General features: G+C 36.3%; 1 protein-coding gene across 4 annotated transcripts in view; it reads left to right on the top strand.

Annotated features, from left to right (window-relative positions):
* The window catches only part of ndrg3a (ndrg family member 3a), a 37,371-nt gene that overhangs the window by 9,526 nt on the left and 8,423 nt on the right, over positions 1-19,422 (top strand). For 2 of the 4 annotated variants that reach the window (XM_058791570.1, XM_058791568.1), the window contains exons 2-5: positions 5,153-5,224; positions 7,442-7,474; positions 18,583-18,688; positions 18,768-18,888. In XM_058791570.1, coding sequence (XP_058647553.1) covers positions 5,168-5,224; positions 7,442-7,474; positions 18,583-18,688; positions 18,768-18,888 — 317 coding nt within the window. In that variant the 5' untranslated portion in view covers positions 5,153-5,167. Of the gene's footprint in view, positions 1-5,152; positions 5,225-7,441; positions 7,475-14,022; positions 14,331-18,582; positions 18,689-18,767; positions 18,889-19,422 lie in introns of those variants that run through there. The other 2 variants (XM_058791569.1, XM_058791572.1) reach the window with 2 other exon arrangements.

Genomic DNA, 19,422 nt, shown 5'->3' with positions numbered 1-19,422 from the left:
ACTAGTGTTTCGTTCCGACATTAGTCTTATAGGTTGTGTCCGTCAGCTTCCCACTCTCCCAGTAAAGGGGGAGGAGATTGAGAGAACATGATTGGACTGGTTTAAATTCAACACATGAGCATGTATGGAAATGGTCTGTGGTGGTGATGCCTGAGCATCAGAATGACCTTCCACGTAAAAAAGAGGTTGAATAGTAACCAATTTATGAAGCATGATGTGCTGTTGATGTTACTGCATGATTTGAGTTCTTTTACAAATCAGCAGGAGCTTAAAAATCACTATAAATAATATGATGTTTATTATAGATTCAGTTAATTCATGCCACATTGGTAATCCTTACTCATAAGGATGCTGTATATGCCTTTCTTACTTGGTCTGAATCTCCTTGTAATTCCCTTTCCAAATCACTGGGGTTACAGCGTATGGAATAATCTGGAGCTAAGCGTGTCACACTGCCTTTAACAGAATTATGCTGCTGTGGTGAAGATTAAAACTAAGAGCTGAATATAGCGGTGCACTGATGAGCTGGAATAATGTGGAAATATTGTGGCCTTAATTGGGTTATTTAATTTTGGGCTGTTGCCATAACAAACAATTACAAATCATTCACACAGAATTTTTGATCTTTAGAAAACTAGTGACCTGTACCATAAACACGCATTCATTTTTTGTTTAGTTTTACCATGGACTGATGCACTGGAAAAACATTTTCAGTATTAGTATTTTCATCTTTTTTGTAGTATAAAATACCTTTACAACAAGATAAATATACTTTATGGATTATTTAAGCAACTTGATTTCAGAGAATGTCTCATGTAAATTATTTTGTTACTATATTGGAAAAGTAAAATACAAAAACATAATACTTTGTGAAGTGAATAAAATTTTTTGAAAAAAAAAATTCCAATGGTTTAAGAAAACACACAATCATATATTTTTATCATATCTTTTTAAGTAGTATTTATTTATTTATTAAATATATTTACATTTTTCAGAAGGCAAAAAAAAAGCTCTCCAGAATGATGGATGTTCCTGTTAATAAATGATTCAACAAAATTTATTAAAATCAATTGTGTGACGCCAACTGGACAGAACTTAACCTATGCAGAAGAGAGGGCACAGACCATCTGTCCACATCTGTGGACACTCCTTACTGTTGACTCATGGGCTGTTTATAGCTTCAAGGTGAAAAAGAGAGTGTGAGAAAGAGAGAGAGAGATAGATGGGCAGACAAGAGTAGTGCTTTGTGATGGCCATCGATCTTTGAGCAGTGCTTGCTGACAGCATTCGTGCCAGCTCCTCTTGTTATTTCACTTAGTATGTGTTTGCAGGTGTGTGTAAGACGTTATCAGATGTGTGGGGGCACAATTTCTAGACATCCTCCAAGGAATAGTCCCAAATAAATCAACGTGTGAAGACATCTGTACAAGGAAAAATTATGAATATAATATATTACTCTGTATCTAAAAAAAAATTCTGTAATGTTGTAGTGCTAGATAATATCTTTAGTAATTAATATTAAATCATTGTTAAATAATGAAATTATTATTAAAATTGAACTTTAAAATAAAAAAGTACTGATTTATCTTATATTCCAGCTTATATGCACCTAAACATCAACATGAAATACAGATCGCCCATGCATTAATGCACGTTTTTGGTCTTATTGTGAATTATTTATTAGTGCATGTTATTAAGTTTGCTATACAATATCAAACTTAGAATTTTCTCTGTTATATCCAAGACTTTTTTTTTTCTCATTATATAACGCATTTACTCAGAAATAACATCTTTTGGAAATATGTGTTGCGAACATTATTCCTATTGACTTACAGTGGCATACAGTCGACTATTTAAAATAATCCAGATGCGTTTCTCCATGAACATCTTATAAGAATGAACAGAGATGAATGGGAAAGCCCCTCAAGGGTGTACAAGGTTGTGTGTGGGTGGGCTGATGTGTCCTAGAGGGCCTCCTTATCCATATGTGATTTATTAACAGGGTTTGGGGAGCGTGACTAGTGAACATGCAATATTATAGTGAAACGGTTCAATGAAAATTTAAATACGGATGATTACTCTTAGCTTGTCGGGGCTAAAAGATGATTTTTGTACACAATTTAGCTGTGCAATTGATTCAGAAATGCTCTGTTTGACTCCTAGCTCTCATTTGATCTGGTATTTTTTTTGTTCGCAGCTGTGTAGATACACATTTGCACGGACAAATCTGAGTGAAATAGGAGGCAGGAACCCTGGGAAGTGTTTTTACATGAGTCACATTTCCTCGGACGGCATAGTTATGCAATACGCATGGGAAGATGGTGAATCAGGATTTTTGCTGTGGGTTTTACCTACAGTAGATTTTACGTTTATACTCAGAAAAGCCCTGATGTGATGTGAGGAATAAAGTTAGTAAATGAAGAACTGTGGTTTCTGAGAGTCTCAGCTAATGCCTCGCTCTGCTGTTCTGAGTCTTCATTACTCCTTCCCATCCCTTCGGGAGCCGTCTCTGAAAATAAACATCAGCCCTTTTGTCTCTATGGCAACAGTTTTACACTTCACTGAATGCTCAACTAGAGTGGGTGAAAACTGAAGATGACATTGATTGCAGTCGATAGTTTTGATGTGGAAGTTCATTTGGGTTAGTAAAGCAAGACATGAAATCTTGACATTAATCTCTGCAGTGTTCTAATACAGTATGTGTATGAATCTGCTTGATAATTCCAGCTGGAGTCTTACTAGATTACAATCAGATGCCATGATTGCAGTTTGGCCTTTGCCCTCGGCCCAGATTTATGGACCGTGTGCGGAAGTGGAGAGCAATATGGCAAATCTTTACAGACACACTGAACATTTGTTGTTTTCTTTTTGTGTTACTCCTTGTTTAAATATTATTTAATGCCCTTCATCCGGATTTGTGTTAGTAGTTTTCTTGCTTTTTACGTAATAGAAGTTTGTTTTCATGCTGCTATGGTATTTCATTGATGAAAGGCACCGACCTTTTGGAATAAGAGAAGCTGCTTTACGACTTTTAAAACTATTTTGAACTATTTAGCTCATTATTGTATGTGCAGCTTTTTATGAATACGCTTTATTTGAAGACATGGATTTTTACACTTTTAAAAACTCATTTGTCAAACCAAAGATCAAATTGAAACAAAGTACTAAAGTTGTTTGAAAATGTTGACAGAATGGAAAATGTAGCCTATATATTCGGGCTAGGTAAAAAAACTATTGAATTCTTGATTTTAATTGATTCTCAATTTTAAGGAACAGTATCGCTTGTTTTCATGTAATGAACAGAACATTGTAGCACCCATCGTATCCAAAAAACATATTCAGTGACCATAAACATGTTAGTCAGCTAGAAAAATGAATGCTAGAGGAGCATTTTGCTAAATATATGCACTATATAATATATTCATTATAATTTTTTACTGTTCTTCAATGTTTAATTTGTTTGAATAAATCCGTCAGGTTTTTATGACAGCCACCATTTAAATGTTTATGTTTTAAAAAACAAATTGGAGGAGAAATATAATTATGTATTTGTAACTTTATTATTATAAAAACTTCTTTGAGTATAATTTAAGTGTTTATATATAAATTACTTAATTTGAACCTTCAGTATCATAGTAATGTAGTACCAACTGCCTCTCATGTATTTTCTTTGACATTATTATTAGCTGTAGTTGAGAGATTTAGTTTTTCTTGAGAAAATTTGGCATGTACTGTACCTGATATATATCTAGAATAATCGATATTGAATCGAATCGAATCGAATCGAAATCTTGAAATCGTGAAATTTGTGTCAAAACCCAGCCCTTGTATATATTTTAAGGTGACAGAAAAGACACTTACAAGTTTTAGATGTTATTTTCAGCTTTCTGTTCATCAAATTTTCTGAAAAAAAAATGTATCAGTTTTCACAACAATATTAAGCAGTTTTCAACACTGATATTAATGTTAGAATGATTTCTCTAGGATCATGTGACACTGAAGAATTTCAGTGAAAAAAGTTTTTAAAGTGTAATAATATTGCGCGATACTATTGTTTTTACTGTATTTTTCATGCAGCTCTGGTGAACATAGAGACTCCTTTAAAAACATTTAAAAAATCGATGACTGAATCTTAATTTAAATGTTTTAAAACTGCATGTCATCATATCAGGTCTGGCTAATCTGATGGTAGGCCTATTCCCTATGTATCAGTAATGCTTGGTCCCGTCCCAAGGTCAGGAAGGTCAGGCTGATTGTGACAGTTGACAGATGAGGCGAGTGGAAGTGGGTTAAGCCACGTCAGCATGTCATTCCACTTTACAACAAGAGCTCAGCAGATCTCTATTGGCACCTCATTCATACCGACTGTCATATTTCTGTAGCATCTATGTCAGTGTTTTATCCTATTCGTGACATATGCAAGCCGAAAATTTGATCATACATAATATTTCTATTGGTCTCACCTTGAATAAACATTGAAAAATATCATAAAGTAGGGCTTCGTTTGCTTAGTCACTTATTAGCTGTCTGTGCAAATAATCATTCCTTGTAATGAAAACAGGAAGCGATTTTGCTGCAAGAATGGTAAATAGAAACTGATGTTTCTTTAAATACATTGTGCATGTTTGCTTATCGTTCGGCCTTGAGAATCATGCAAGATTTATATATTAGCTAGCTAGCAGACTATACACTTTCATCAAAACATCACTGTTCCCAAGGCAACTAAAAAGAGCAGATTTAATTGTACAGACATTTCCTTTGGCGCTCAGCTTTTATTACCTACTTTGTTTACTGAGTGTGTGTGTGTGTGTAACTAAAGGCTGTTGTGGGCTGATACCCAATCTCAGGTCTTCCAGGTTAATTAAAAATAAAAAGGGTGACTACACTTACGCTTGATTACAAGTGAGGAAATTATTAGAACTCTGCTAAATGCATTGCAAAGCGTGTTTTATTAATAGAAATGCAATACAAGGCCTCTGTATTGACTTAGTGAGGTCTGTAGCAAATGTGATGCGGTGTGAGACTAAATTAGATTCAATTGAAACTATGTACACATTGATTTTTATTTATAATAAGAAATAGTTGATCATGACGTGAGTGTTTCACAAATGTCCATTTGTGTCTTTTTTTTTTCTTTCTTTTTTTTTTGCAGTGCAGACAGACAGAGATGGATGAGCTACAAGATGTTCAGCTGACTGAGATCAAGCCTCTGCTGACCTACAAGGTGAGATAAACCTATCAGAAACATCCGGCTCATATGCAGATTCACACACTAGCATGTTTGCATACTTATACATTAACGAGCTATAGTGATAAAGGGATATTTTTTTGTTCAGATTTGCACAACTTCTCTCTTATAAATGCCATGTTTTATATACCCTAGAAGTAAAAAGGCTGTTAATATAAATTTTAGAATGATAGTACGTAAATGATGGAACTTGAGATATGGTAATATAAACAATTTTTAATAATGATTCTTTTAAGTACCGATCCAAGTATATTATAAATATCAAAATTTTATTTTTGAAAACCTAAATGAATATAAAGACAAAATCTTATTTATTAATTTATTTACTTGCCTTGCCAATATGTGGTGGCAAAAAATTAATTAATAATAATATTTTAAGCTATGTGTTTTTGTGCCAGACAAATTACTGAACTGACCAATTCTTGACTAAAATAACAAACTAGCAATAATAGCTAGAAATCATACAGCTATAACATAACTCTATTGCAGTTTTTTTTTGTTTTGTAATTTCCAACCCAATTTTCAAATATCACAAAGTCAATTGTTATAAATCTTATATGTCTTAGATATTTAGTTTAAATCAGAAGAATTTGCAGCCAGACCTTGAGTTGTTGTTGATGTATATGCCAATAAATGTATGAGGAGCAATAAAAAGCCATAGACACCACAGAGCTCATCACTAGTTACACAACCTCACGTCAAGTCTCAGAACTCGTGTTATACATCTATGCTACATGAAAACACACTCACACACATCTTCCCTCCATGACTCCTCATGTTTGTGATCTGTGTTTTCTGTATCCGAAGCAAAGTTCCTCTCTACCCCTGTGTCTCTCTTTACTTCATCAAACTGAATAATTCATGTGGGAGTTACTGTAGCAAGAGAAAATAAATGGAGATGGAAAAGAGGTGGATGGGGTGGAATATTAGTGAAATGGTTTTAAGAGAAAGAGGAAAAGTGGAAGAACAAAACTGAAAGGACAGGAGTAGAAAAAGATAGGATGGGTGGGGTTGAGGTGCAAAAAAATTCTGCACAATTAAAGATATTTCTGTCTTCTCCAGAGCAATTATTATTCCTCCTGCAGCCCCTGTTGGCAGGAATTTGCATCACGGGATCCGCAGGGTTTGTCAGTTTAAATCTTGCCATCCTTCTTTGCCACACAGCATCCATATCAGAAACACTAAAAATAGAAATGTAAATGCCGTACACCCATTAGCGTTGAGCAAGGCCGCCAGTATAATTCACAAAGCGAGGGACAAACGTTTTATGGGTGGCTTCCTCCCCCTTGGGACTAACGAATGGGCTAAACTAAAGCATAGAGCAGGGGTTTGCAGACTGGGTTTTCAGACAGAGACCTTTTTTTTTTATTTTTTAAATATATATATTTTCCTTCTGGTCTACTTTTAACAGAACACAAATAGAGGGTAGAAAAAGATAGTGTCAACTAAATAGAAAGTATTTGTAATGTCTGTTTTTATATTTTGAGAAAATGTTTAGACAAGGGGTTATAACAGTTGACTAAAACTAAAACAGAAAGTAAAACTAAAACCATAAAAAAACATTTTCATAAACATTAACTGAAATAAAACATATTTCAACTAGTTGCCAAGGCAGCATTTCTCGTTTTAACTCTGTTTAACTTGATGTACTTAAATAACTAAACCTAAAATTAAAATTGATAAAAACTATGCAGACATATACATTTAAAAAAGAAACTACTAAAAATGACAAAAACACTGAATAATATTACTAAAACTTTAACTAAAATGAAAATGGAAAATGGTTACATTACAGTTGCAGGTGGGTAATTTAATGTTGGGACTTGGGACTCGTGTATATGTTGTTTCAAACCTGCCGGGTTTTTTTTTTTTTTTTCTTGAAATTTGAAAGAGTTATGCAGTTGTTGCACACAGCAGCAGTTTATAATGACATAAAAATCATCCATTCCACAAACTCCAAGTCTTTCAAATGGCATGATAAGAAGTTAATTATGACAGAATTTAAATTTTCCTTTAAATGATTGAACTGGAGTGACTCCCTGACCTCTCACTCCACCTAGTGGTGTCAATATAAAGAGCAGCACAAGCTGAATAGAGAATAATTGATGATTTGATCAAAATTGAACATTGTCAAACATTTGCATGCAAGTCAATGAGTATAGAATAATCAAATATCATCTCTTTCTCCTACAGAATTCTCAAAACTTCCAAGACTTTGACTGTCAGGTAAGATAAGACTTATAAATATTTCATGAGATGAGATGAGTGGATGAGATAAAATGAGTTATTCTTAAACGCTCATTAAAGGTGTGCTAAAAGAGGCAAGTGGTATGATATGAGTATTTTGGGTTGTTCAACCTTCATATTTTAATATCAAAGGTGTTATTTTGGGAAAACATTATATTTTGATGTTGAAATAAACCTGAATATGAGAATAAGATTTGATGTTACCGGGTACTCTACCTTTATCTCTCCAGGACTCTGTAAATCAGCTCCAACGGCCATAAACTGATTTTGTTTAGTTGAAATAAATCCATTTAAAAGGAAATAAGATGATCCTGGTTTTGTAATTTGAGAAGGTACTCTAGATATAATGCATCTTCCTGTAAAACATATTGGGATTATCCAGATTGATCATTATCCATTCTGTTGAGTAATGGATATGATTGAGCTTGACATCTTGAGAGATATATATATATATATATATATATGTACAGTGGGGCAAAAAAGTATTTAGTCAGCCACCAATTGTGCAAGTTCTCCCACTAAAAAAGATGAGAGAGGCCTGTAATTCTCATCATAGGTATACTTCAACTATGAGAGACAAAATGAGAAAAAAAAAAAATCCAGAAAATCACATTGTAGGATTTTTAAAGAATTTATTTGCAAATTATGGTGGAAAATAAGTATTTGGTCAATAACAAAATTTCATCTCAATACTTTGTTATATACCCTTTGTTGGCAATGACAGAGGTCAAACGTTTTCTGCAAGTCTTCACAAGGTTTTCACACACTGTTGCTGGTATTTTGGCCCATTCCTCCATGCAGATCTCCTCTAGAGCAGTAATGTTTTGGGGCTGTCGCTGGGCAATACGAACTTTCAACTCCCTCCAAAGATTTTCGATGGGGTTGAGATCTGGAGACTGGCTAGGCCACTCCAGGACCTTGAAATGCTTCTTACGAAGCCACTCCTTCGTTGCCCGGGCGGTGTGTTTGGGATCATTGTCATGCTGAAAGACCCAGCCACGTTTCATCTTCAATGCCCTTGCTGATGGAAGGAGGTTTTCACTCAAAATCTCACGATACATGGCCCCATTCATTCTTTCGTTTACACGGATCAGTCGTCCTTGTCCCTTTGCAGAAAAACAGCCCCAAAGCATGATGTTTCCACCCCCATGCTTCACAGTAGGTATGGTGTTCTTTGGATGCAACTCAGCATTCTTTCTCCTCCAAACACGACAAGTTGAGTTTTTACCATAAAGTTCTATTTTGGTTTCATCTGATTCTCCCAATCCTCTTCTGGATCATCCAAATGCTCTCTAGCAAACTTCAGACGGGCCCGGACATGTGCTGATAATCTGGAGGGAGATTATCAGTGGTCTTGTATGTCTTCCATTTTCTAATAATTGCTCCCACAGTTGATTTCTTCACACCAAGCTGCTTACCTATTGCAGATTCAGTCTTCCCAGCCTGGTGCAGGTCTACAATTTTGTTTCTGGTGTCCTTTGACAGCTCTTTGGTCTTGGCCATGGTGGAGTTTGGAGTTGGACTGTTTGAGGTTGTGGACAGGTGTCTTTTATACTGATAACAAGTTCAAACAGATGCCATTAATACAGGTAACGAGTGGAGGACAGAGGAGCCTCTTAAAGAAGAAGTTACAGGTCTGTGAGAGCCAGAAATCTTGCTTGTTTGTAGGTGACCAAATACTTATTTTACAGAGGAATTTACCAATTAATTCTTTAAAAACCCTACAATGTGATTTTCTGGATTTTTTTTTCTCATTTTGTCTCTCATAGTTGAGGTATACCTATGATGAAAATTACAGGCCTCTCTCATCTTTTTAAGTGGGAGAACTTGCACAATTGGTGGCTGACTAAATACTTTTTTGCCCCACTGTATGTATATGTATATGTATATGTATACACACACACACACACACATTTTTAGTTCATACAATTTTTATGTTTCTTTTATGTCTCTGAGAAAACCATTCTTTTTGAATCACATCCTCCTTTTTCAGTGCAGGGGTCTCAGATGAGCTAAATATAGCACCTGCAGCTGGTGACGTGATCATGCTGAGACTCAAGCACGACCTGCTTTACATTATAGTGACTTTAGTTTTCCTTACTCAGCAAGCCTCTGTACAGGAGCTCACACACATTAAGTGTGAGTCCAATGATGGGCTGACACCAGGCCAGCCAATCTAATCTCACTCTAACACTGAGTGCTGCAGAACACTTACATGTGAGTGAGGTGGATCAGGTTTAAGGTCTGACTGCTCTCTGCTGGTTAACAGAGGTAATGCAGACTATCTCTCACACCACCATCCGATAAAGTAACTGTAATAATCTGTTGTTCTTTTAATAGCATACAGTAAATGAATTGCCAGTGCTTATAGTTTTTTTAAAAGTCAGATTGACTGCTTGTTATGGAAAATGCTTATGTTTACCAATTCTATCTGATATGGCTTTGTACAAAGCAGTTCGTTGGACAAATTAGGAAGGAGACAAGTTAGCATTTTATACTTTTTTGGTGATTTTAACTTTTATTACACCTAACTTTTATGCCCCAAATGTTGTTATAAGTTTCAACATTTTAAATTTCAGCGTTTTTTCTTTCCTTTTGTTTAAAGGTGCCATAGAATGCATTGATACAATATTTTAAATTGTTCTCTGATATCTACATAGAAGATATGTGGCTTAGGTAAGGGCAAAAAATCTCCAGAAACGGTTTTACATGTGCATTTACAACCCTAGGATTTCTCCCTAGAATTAAATGGTTTGTTATTGGCTTATTTGGAAGGGTCATGAATAATAATGTTGAGCTCTGCTCTGATTGGCTGTTTCACAGTGCGGCTCAATGTTGAGCTCTGCTCTGATTGGCTGTTTCACAGTGTGGCTCATTTCAGTAGCTCACACAGCAGGGAGGAAAATATATATTTCAATACTTTCTCTCGCAGGTATATCGTCGTGTAATTATACTGTATATAAAATGCGGGCATCAGAGAGCCGCTATTAATATGCGGGGCACTGAAACTGCTTTCAAATGCATGATCGCTTTTTACTTTCACTTTGGAGATTCACGATCGCACAAACTCTGTTTATAATATGGAGCGGCAGTAGTTACCACACATTTTACAAGATCAGATGCTTGTCAGTGGTGCTCAGGATCTGTAAATCATTCGCCATCATCCTCAGTCAGCTCTCCTTACTCTGTTTATGTGGTAAGGGAAATCTTATGTACTGCAATCTAACAGGGTACAGCTAGCAAGGAACTAACCATGTCCCTTTAGTGGCTCGCGTTATTTTATTAGAACGCGTTATTTGTTTTCCGTGTCTTTCTGAATACAGACACCAACCCATCCCTGCACTTCACATCCCCTGCACAACCTGGAACATAACATTTATTTCCATGATCTGCCATTTTCGCTGTTGTCCTCGCTTGTTTCTTCACAATACCTGCAGAACATCTGATGGTTCGGCTGGCAGCTGGCCTAGAACATGGGCGGCTGTATGCAAATGTTGGGGGGGCATAACTATTAGTGATCCCGACTTTTACATTACAGTCGGTGTTATGTTCTGATTCGCCTATTTTCAGTGGTCTTTTTTTATTCACAAGATTTACATAAGAAGGAGGAAACAATGGTGTTTGAGGTTCACGGTATGTCACTTCCATGTACAGAGCTCTTATTATTCAACTATGCCAAGGTAGATACAGTTTTCCATTCTATGGCACCTTTAAACTGCATTGCCTTCATTGTTTAGTTAATGTTACTTCTTAAATTACTATTTTTGTATCGATCCAATCATTTTATACTTAACAAATGTCCAGTCTAAATCTATTTAAAAAAATTAATAAATCAAACAATATTAATTATTATATGTTAAAACTGTGATAATGCAAGGAATGCTGTTGTTGTTTTTTAAAGAAATTTAATAAAGTAAAAAAAATTATGAATTTTCAAATTTATATAAATGTATTTTTAGATTTGTTTGTGCTCTCTCTCTCTCTCTCTCTCTCTCTCTATATATATATATATATATATGTGTGTATATATGTACGTACGTTTACGTGTGTGTATATACAGTGCTTAACAAATGTGTTAGCCCATCTGTCATAATAAATAGAGTTGTTTAAATAGACTGTTGTTTAAAAATTATATTGTCATTTATTAGGCAAATAACAAACAACTAAATAGTCTTTATTCACACATAATAACTTAAAACTTATATTACTTTAGTTTTATTTTGTTTGGCCTTGATAACAGCTTGCATTCTTGCTGGCATTGCTTTTATGTACTTTTCCACAGTCTCTGTTGTTATTGACTTCCAAATAGTTTCTAGTTCCCAAAGACATGCTTTTGATGAAACGGACATTAAATCCCAACAATAATTATATTTTAGCATTAGTAGTGCTACTGTGACTAAAGAACTTACACATACTGTTGTGGATTCACCATTACAGAAACATAACAAATTATTTTGACAGTCACCAATTCTGTTAGTTTAGAACAGCTGTGGCAAAAACCTTACGTTAGGTGGTTATCTAATAAATTTGTTAAGACAATGTATATAAGGCCCCTGTTGGAGACCCTGTTTTTCCTCAAGCTTTTAGCCAATAGTAATAGCTAAAGCATCTGTGTGAATTCTGCAAGTCATCACGACAGGTTCATCATTATTCAGAGACAATTTCATCCCATAGAGGGCATCAGAGGCTCAGAGTAAGCAAAGCCATATCCTTGACTCCAATACAGTCTCATTAACTTACTAGATAACATTCAAAATAGTCTCAAATAGCAACAAACCACTTCCCAGGCGAAAAGATTTATTTATAATCTCTGATAATCTCTAACCTCCTCTCAGTCTCCGCCATCAAATAGTGATGTAAAAATGTAACAGAAATTTCTACAATCATATTGACCTCTCTCCCTTACTGTGTACGTTTTGTTTCTATTATGAATTACATGTTGTTGATTCTCTAATTTCTTGGTAGTCAATCTTGACAGGCCTTCAGGAGCTGTGTCTGTCTGTTTTGCCCTCTGGTCTGTGCATGCTTGCCTGAAGGTCACTCTCCACAAGACTGCTCGCTCAGATGGAGAGAGTGACTAACACAATCTGATTTATTACTGAAGCTGCAGGTCCATCAATAAGTAATGAAACCATATTACTTCTTAACCTTTGGGTACTTTTTCTGTATGATTTTTTTGTATGAAATAGATAGCGAGAGCAGTTTGTATATTTTACTCTGTCTGTTGCATTATGCAGTATAAGTTATCTGAATAATGCATTATAGCTGATCGCCTGATACATAAATACAAAACACTCTACGTACCTTTATAAACACAGTGTTGTATTCCAATCCACAAATGCTGAATTCCTTTGCCAGCTCCAGTTGTGTGCTTCTCAGATTGTGTTTGTCTATGGTGGCCCCTGAGGAACGACAAAGAGGCTTATTGAATGAAAAACATTGTTTCAGCCTCATCTACTGATAAATGGAAGTAAGGCAGATCAATAACCTATCAGAGACCAAGAGCTATAGAGAGATTGCGCAGACGATATCGCACTGCACCTCTGCTGGGTCACAGACGTGCAAACTGTTCTTCGGCAACCGTGGTAATTTATTGCAGCGGTAGAAAATGAAGAAATATACATTACTGTAAATCCAAGGAAACACACACATTTGCTTAGCTATCTAAACAGGGACATTTCTTAGATATTGTTTTTATGTATCTAGTTATAAATGCTATAACCTAACCCTAACAGAAAACTGATTTACTTTTTTTGTACTCTTTTTACAATTGAAAATGTCCCCATTTGAATGTTTTGACATTTAGCTCACATTTGGGTGCAAATTTTTATTTTGAATATTCACACATTTATTTATCCATTTTTATATGTATATTGTTGTTATTATTCTTATATAATTTTGAATATAAAATGTTTGATGTCAAAAAAAAAAAAAATGTATGTCCAATCAAACTGTAAGGTATTTTGCCACAAATTCATCTGTCATTTGGTAGAAGTTAGCTGAATTAATCTTATTCCAACACTGACATCCTGGAAAATCTTCAAAATGACCATATGCAAAGGTAAAAGAAATATTAATAAATTGTAAGGAGATTTTGTATAGATTTTGCCCCCGCTTGATAAAATCAAATATGTCCTAAGGGGAAACCAGTTGAGAAACACTACCATGACTAAATAGAATTAATATAATCAATAATCATCAATTATTAATCAATAGGTTTAGTCCAAATCGATTGATTCACAAGGTCAAATCTCTCTGCATCTGTTCTCTTGCTGAATCGGAGAAGTGAACAGGTTGACCCCACCCAAAAATAAATAATGAAGTGCAGTGGAGAGCATCATTCCTTCCTCACCCTCTCTATGTCTGCCCCACCCCTCTCATCCCTGCTCCTGCCACCTCCCGCCCACCTGACTCCCTCTTGTCCAATCAGAGCGGTGCTCTTTCAGCACTGCCATATGCATGAGCAAGCACTGCCTCTCCAGCGCAAACCGCAGTCACTTCTTTCTCCTCCTCACTCTATCTGCATCTCAACAATCTCTCCTCTCTCTCTCTCTCTCTCTCTCTCTCTCGCTCTCTCTCTGAAAACATACCTCCTCTCTTCATTTATCTCACTCTCCCTCTCTCTCCTCTTCTGTCTCCCCTCCCTCTTGGATCTCTGCCTAGCTACTGCTCTCCCTGTCCGTTCTCCTCCATCCCTCCTTCAGCCACTCTGTGTTTCTCTCGTGGATCCTCCCATCTCTTCCTGTCTCCTCTCTGAAGCTGTCACTGTCTCGTGTGTGGAAACATGTCAACCGTTCTGGATGTGGAGCAGAATGCATGCACTGGAGATGCAGTGGTGAGTGTGTGTGTAAGAGAGACAGCTTCAACTGAAAGCCGAGACTGATTCCTGACTCCTGATTTCGGAGTGTTTTAGCGTTGATATTCTTGCATGCATGTCATGGTTGATGTGTGAGCCAGTATATGTGATTCTTTTCAATGATGGATGTGTTTTCGTGCATTAGTCATGCGAGTCATGCACCTCTCGGCTTGTTTACTTACCACAGATTAAACCAGTCTGGGAATAAACTGTTAGTTACAAAGGTCTTCAGTTCAGGAGCTTCAAATGTACACTAAAATGATATATTGGTGAACACAAGGAATTGTCAGGCTTTTAAATATGGCACACATCCCAATGATCATCAAGCGGTCTAATAGGTCAAGCGAATCAAGGACATTTGGAGCACTTAAAAACACAAGCGTTACTGGCAGGGTGTGGTAGTGAGTATATACTGTGTGTGTGTTTCTAGTATGGATGTTGTGTATTAGCATCTGTGTGTGTGTGTGTGTGTGTGTGTAATAGTGATCTGTCATCAAGTTTGTGCTGTGTAATGGCTCCCAGGCTTGTGGTGTGTGATTGATGCTATTAGCTAGAAAGAAGGAGCGGGGGCAAAGGCTGAGACTGTTGGCTTGTATTCATTCATTCACCTTGGCTTAGCCTCTGTTTTTCAAGAGAAAGCTGCTTTGATTGTCGTTTCCTCATGTTTGAATGTCTGCACACAAGGATGTAACCACATATTCAGGATACGAGGGTACTAGATGGAATTATTTAAGAATCAACTATTTAAAAACCCATATTTGTCCAATAATAATTTGAATATTGGGCAAAAGTTGTCCCATTCAATGTCAGTGGTTGTTATAGCACTGTTTGGGTGTAAGAAACATCTTTACCCAGTTGAAAAGACCAGGCTTCTTTACTAGCCAAACCAGAAATGTCTTTGGTTTTCACCAAGACTATGCTGGTTGATCAGCGTATTTTGATTGTGACAAGCAGGCTGTAGATATTGCAGTGCTCCCTAGTCTGATTTTCCCTCTTGAAGAGCGCAGAGAGGAAGATGATGCAGATCAGATCATATTTTAGGGCGTTTATGGTTTGCAGTGAGTACGTTTTAGAGTTTAGATCAGCTTCTACAGCCGATTGTTGACCTAGTCAGGGATCATGATGACCCATCACTGTTTGTCCCCTTGAATTAGTCTTCTTTTTTCAGGCTCATTCTTATTCTGCTCCTCTTTCCAGATTCTCCCACACTTTCTAGACCCACATGCAGAGTGTAAATGTGTGTGTGTGTGTGTGTGTGTGTGTCTAGAAGATTGAGAGTGTGTTTAGCAGAGCAAACAGTAGAGACTTTTTTAAAACGTTAGATTTCAGACTCTTCAGACTTTCAGATGTCCTCAAGAACTGAAAATGTTTGGATTTGTTCCAAAGCAACCAATTTTAAAGTCACGCACCAGTCAGTCATTCATTCAGATAAGCATTTTTATCTTTCCCTGTACAGAGATGCAAGTATTTTATTAAAGACGACCATAAAATCATTTGCAACAGTTTTATTTTCCCATATAGATGTATTTGGAATAGAAGCATTGAAGTCCGAATGGGACATATTTAATGAATGCCAAGTTTTAGTTATATCAGAGATATGGATTTAATTTGCTACTTGCTAGTCAGGTGCAGGTGGTAATAAGAGGTGTGACACTCTCCAGATAGCTTTTGATTGGACAAAATCTGTGCAGTGCAGGATGAGTCATCAGTATTTTTGGTTTGTCTTCCTGGGAGAGAAAGACTGTTCATTTTCTGTATATATATCTAAATTTTGTCAATGTTAAAGTTGTGATGAAACAGAAGTGGTAACAGAATCAGATATATATCAGTGAATCGGATATACGTTCTATATTCTTTATTGAACTGAATGCAAAGATGCGGAGTATAACCGGACTAAATGATTAAATGACGTCCAGCGAGAAGTCTGCCCTTTTCACCAGAAGATCCAGTTATGACTACTTTTTTAAAAAAAATGAAACATATGCTTGGATTAATTGTTAACAATAAGATCTATAACATGCATTTCAAAACGAGATGAATTTCCATTTCATTCCAAATTTAACAAATGAGAGGCCCATATTATCAAAGAATAGCCTTTCACAATTATGTGACTCTTATTCACATAAACAGCTTCAGAACAGAGGCTAATTTTTCTAATCTCAGGACTCCTTGTGTGTCCGTCCCTCTGCTGTGACTCATTCTATTATTGATGCAGAAGAAGCTGTGATGCGCACAATTCTCTCACACACAAATGCTCCCTTACGTGTCTGTGTATATTTTTATACACACTTATACTCCAACCTTGTGACGTCAGTATATACATCACTGAACATGACACTCCACCCAGGACCACCAAGACCACATTGGCTTCCCTCAACACAAGGCCCAGGACCACATTCCTAGTCTTCCCTCTTGACAACAACCCAATCTCCCTCTGTTGATATATAGAGTGAATTAAAACATTAAACCAATTATAATTTTATTTCAGCAGATATTGATCTGAGACTTTCTGTCCCTGTGCCCTTTGTGTGTATTATTCATCTCTGCTCTTGTAGAGGAATCTCTCTGCTTTCTCAGGCATATGACTTGGTTTAGGCCAGTTGGGTTTAAAGAATCATACGGCAAGGAATGCCACCATCTTGCACAGCCAGAATTTTGATTTATGGCAATTTGCACCTTTTCTGGATAGTCAGTAGGAAGAGAGCACCTGGCTGATATGTAAAGTGACTAATCGGTTTGCTTTGTTTTTACATTTCAACTAGGGGTGGGGTTATTTGAAATATATTATTTAAAAGAATAGACAGACTCGCACTGTAAAAATCACAGAAAATGCATAGAATTTAATGAGAATTTCTGTCAGTACATATTACAGTACATATTGTGATACACAGCTTCTATTTTACTTGTTACTGTACATGCCTCAAAATAACTAAATAAATCAGTCAATAAAAAAAAATTAAATTGTAACTGGTGGTTTCAGACATTTTGCTTTTTATTTTTTGTGAGGTGTGACTTAGTTCAGTAACTGTTGAGACTCTGTTGAGATTAAAAAGCAGAAAAGCACTCTCCATATCTCTCATGAGGGCTGCAGTCTGTTACAGTTCTGCAAAGTCATACGGTCAGGATGATGGTGTTGTACCTCTCCTCAGCTCTGCAGCCACTCCCTGTGATGATTCCGGACTCATCCGGACGCTATACACATCTATAGCATTGTTGATTTTATCAGAGCATGTATTTCTGTTTAGAGGTCATCTTGTCACAGACATTACCATTTTTAAAAGTTTGAAAACATGATCCTTCAGAAATCATTCTAATACGCTGGTTTGGTGCTCAGGTAACTTTTCTTATTATTACCAATGATAAAAATAAACAGTTGTGCAGTTTAATATTTTTGTTGAAACCGTGATTATTTTTATGGGATTCTTCAATGAACAGAAAGGTTAGACAAACAGCATTTATTTAAAATAGAATCTTTCTTTTAAAATAATTGTGTCTTTTGGTCAATTTAATGCATCCTTGCATTTCTTTTTTTTTTAAACCTAATTTTTACTGAGCCCAAATTTTGAATGGTAGTGTAGAGAGTATGTATGTTTGATTTTAGACTTAATGGCAGGATAGAAAGCTACAATATTGCTGCACTAATTGAGTTGTTGGAAGGATGTTTTATGGATTTTGGATTTCTTCCTAAACAGATTAGGATGGTCATGACTGGAGTGAAATTAAAGTCCATGGTTCATCCTTTCAACATTTATTTATATTCATATTAGAGCATCAGAGCTCTGGATTTAGATGACTTACTTACATAAAGCCAATAGTATTAATCTAGGCAATGAATATTAATCATGATGATTTCACTAATCTTTAATTGTTAATTGAATGCCCAGGGATTCTTTATATTAACCATCCGCCCAAATCAGTGTATAATGTATTGAAAAAACATTTCTAAAGCACATACCCATAATGCAAGAGCACGGATGTGTGGTGGAACTGAATCGTGACTCTGTGCAGCTGCTTGGCCTTCCCTCTAGATCTTTCTATTGATCCCGCAGCCATCTGCATGAGTCGCGTCATGGGAGATATCACTTGCTACACAAATACATGCTTCCTCAAAGCAGCAGCACCACTTTACTCACTTAGCACCATAGTAAATCCTCAAGAATTTCTGGCATCTTGAGGAGGTTTTGGGGAGAGATTTTACTGTCTATATTTGTACTGTTGTTCTTTGTTCCAGGAGCATGACATTGAGACGCCCCACGGTGTGCTCCATGTGACCATGAGAGGAAGCCCTAAAGGCAACCGTCCTGTCATTCTGACCTATCATGACATCGGCCTCAACCGTATGTGGGAAAAAATGAAATAACAGATCAGTTTTATACTTGAGTATGATGATGGTGACAGTGTTTGGTCGGTTTTCAGACAAGTCCTGCTTCAACACACTGTTCAACTTTGAGGACATGATGGAGATCACTCAGCACTTTGCTGTTGTGCATGTGGACGCCCCTGGCCAGCAGGAGGGAGCACCCCCCTTTCCCACAGGGTGAGTGTCACGTCTTCATTAAACATATTGACTGCATCCGAAATCGCATACTCATACTTCTTTTGGATAAGTAATTACTTTGCCACTGTTAAAGTACTATATAGTATAAATAGGGTTGCCAACCGTTCCATATAATACGGAATTGTCCCATATTTAAGTCATCAAAGAAGTGTTCCGTATGAAAGCCATACGGAAGGCAGTTTGTCCCATATTTAAGGCATAAACTCTAAATTGAGAATGAATCTTTCTATGTGTATGTAGTGTATGATTTGTGAACATAGCCGTTCGAGGGGGGCTATTTGTACTGCCGTGTTTTGAATTCAGCAAATGAGTTTGGGCGAATGCAAACAACGTGATTGTTTTTAATGAGTCCAACATCCGACCACGCAAAAAACATGCATTTTACCTGAGGGAAGACATTTTTCTCTATTGTGGGTAATGTTAAATAGAATTTTAAAAAAAAATACATATAACTTCCAGCGTATTCTTAACCTTGAATCTCATTCTTAAAACACAAAATGATCAACCACCAAA

Source organism: Onychostoma macrolepis, chromosome 11, assembly GCF_012432095.1.
Source record: "Onychostoma macrolepis isolate SWU-2019 chromosome 11, ASM1243209v1, whole genome shotgun sequence".
In the NCBI taxonomy this organism is placed as follows: domain Eukaryota; kingdom Metazoa; phylum Chordata; class Actinopteri; order Cypriniformes; family Cyprinidae; genus Onychostoma; species Onychostoma macrolepis.
Note: the sequence above shows the minus strand (reverse complement) of the source record. Positions and strands in the feature narration are given on the sequence as shown.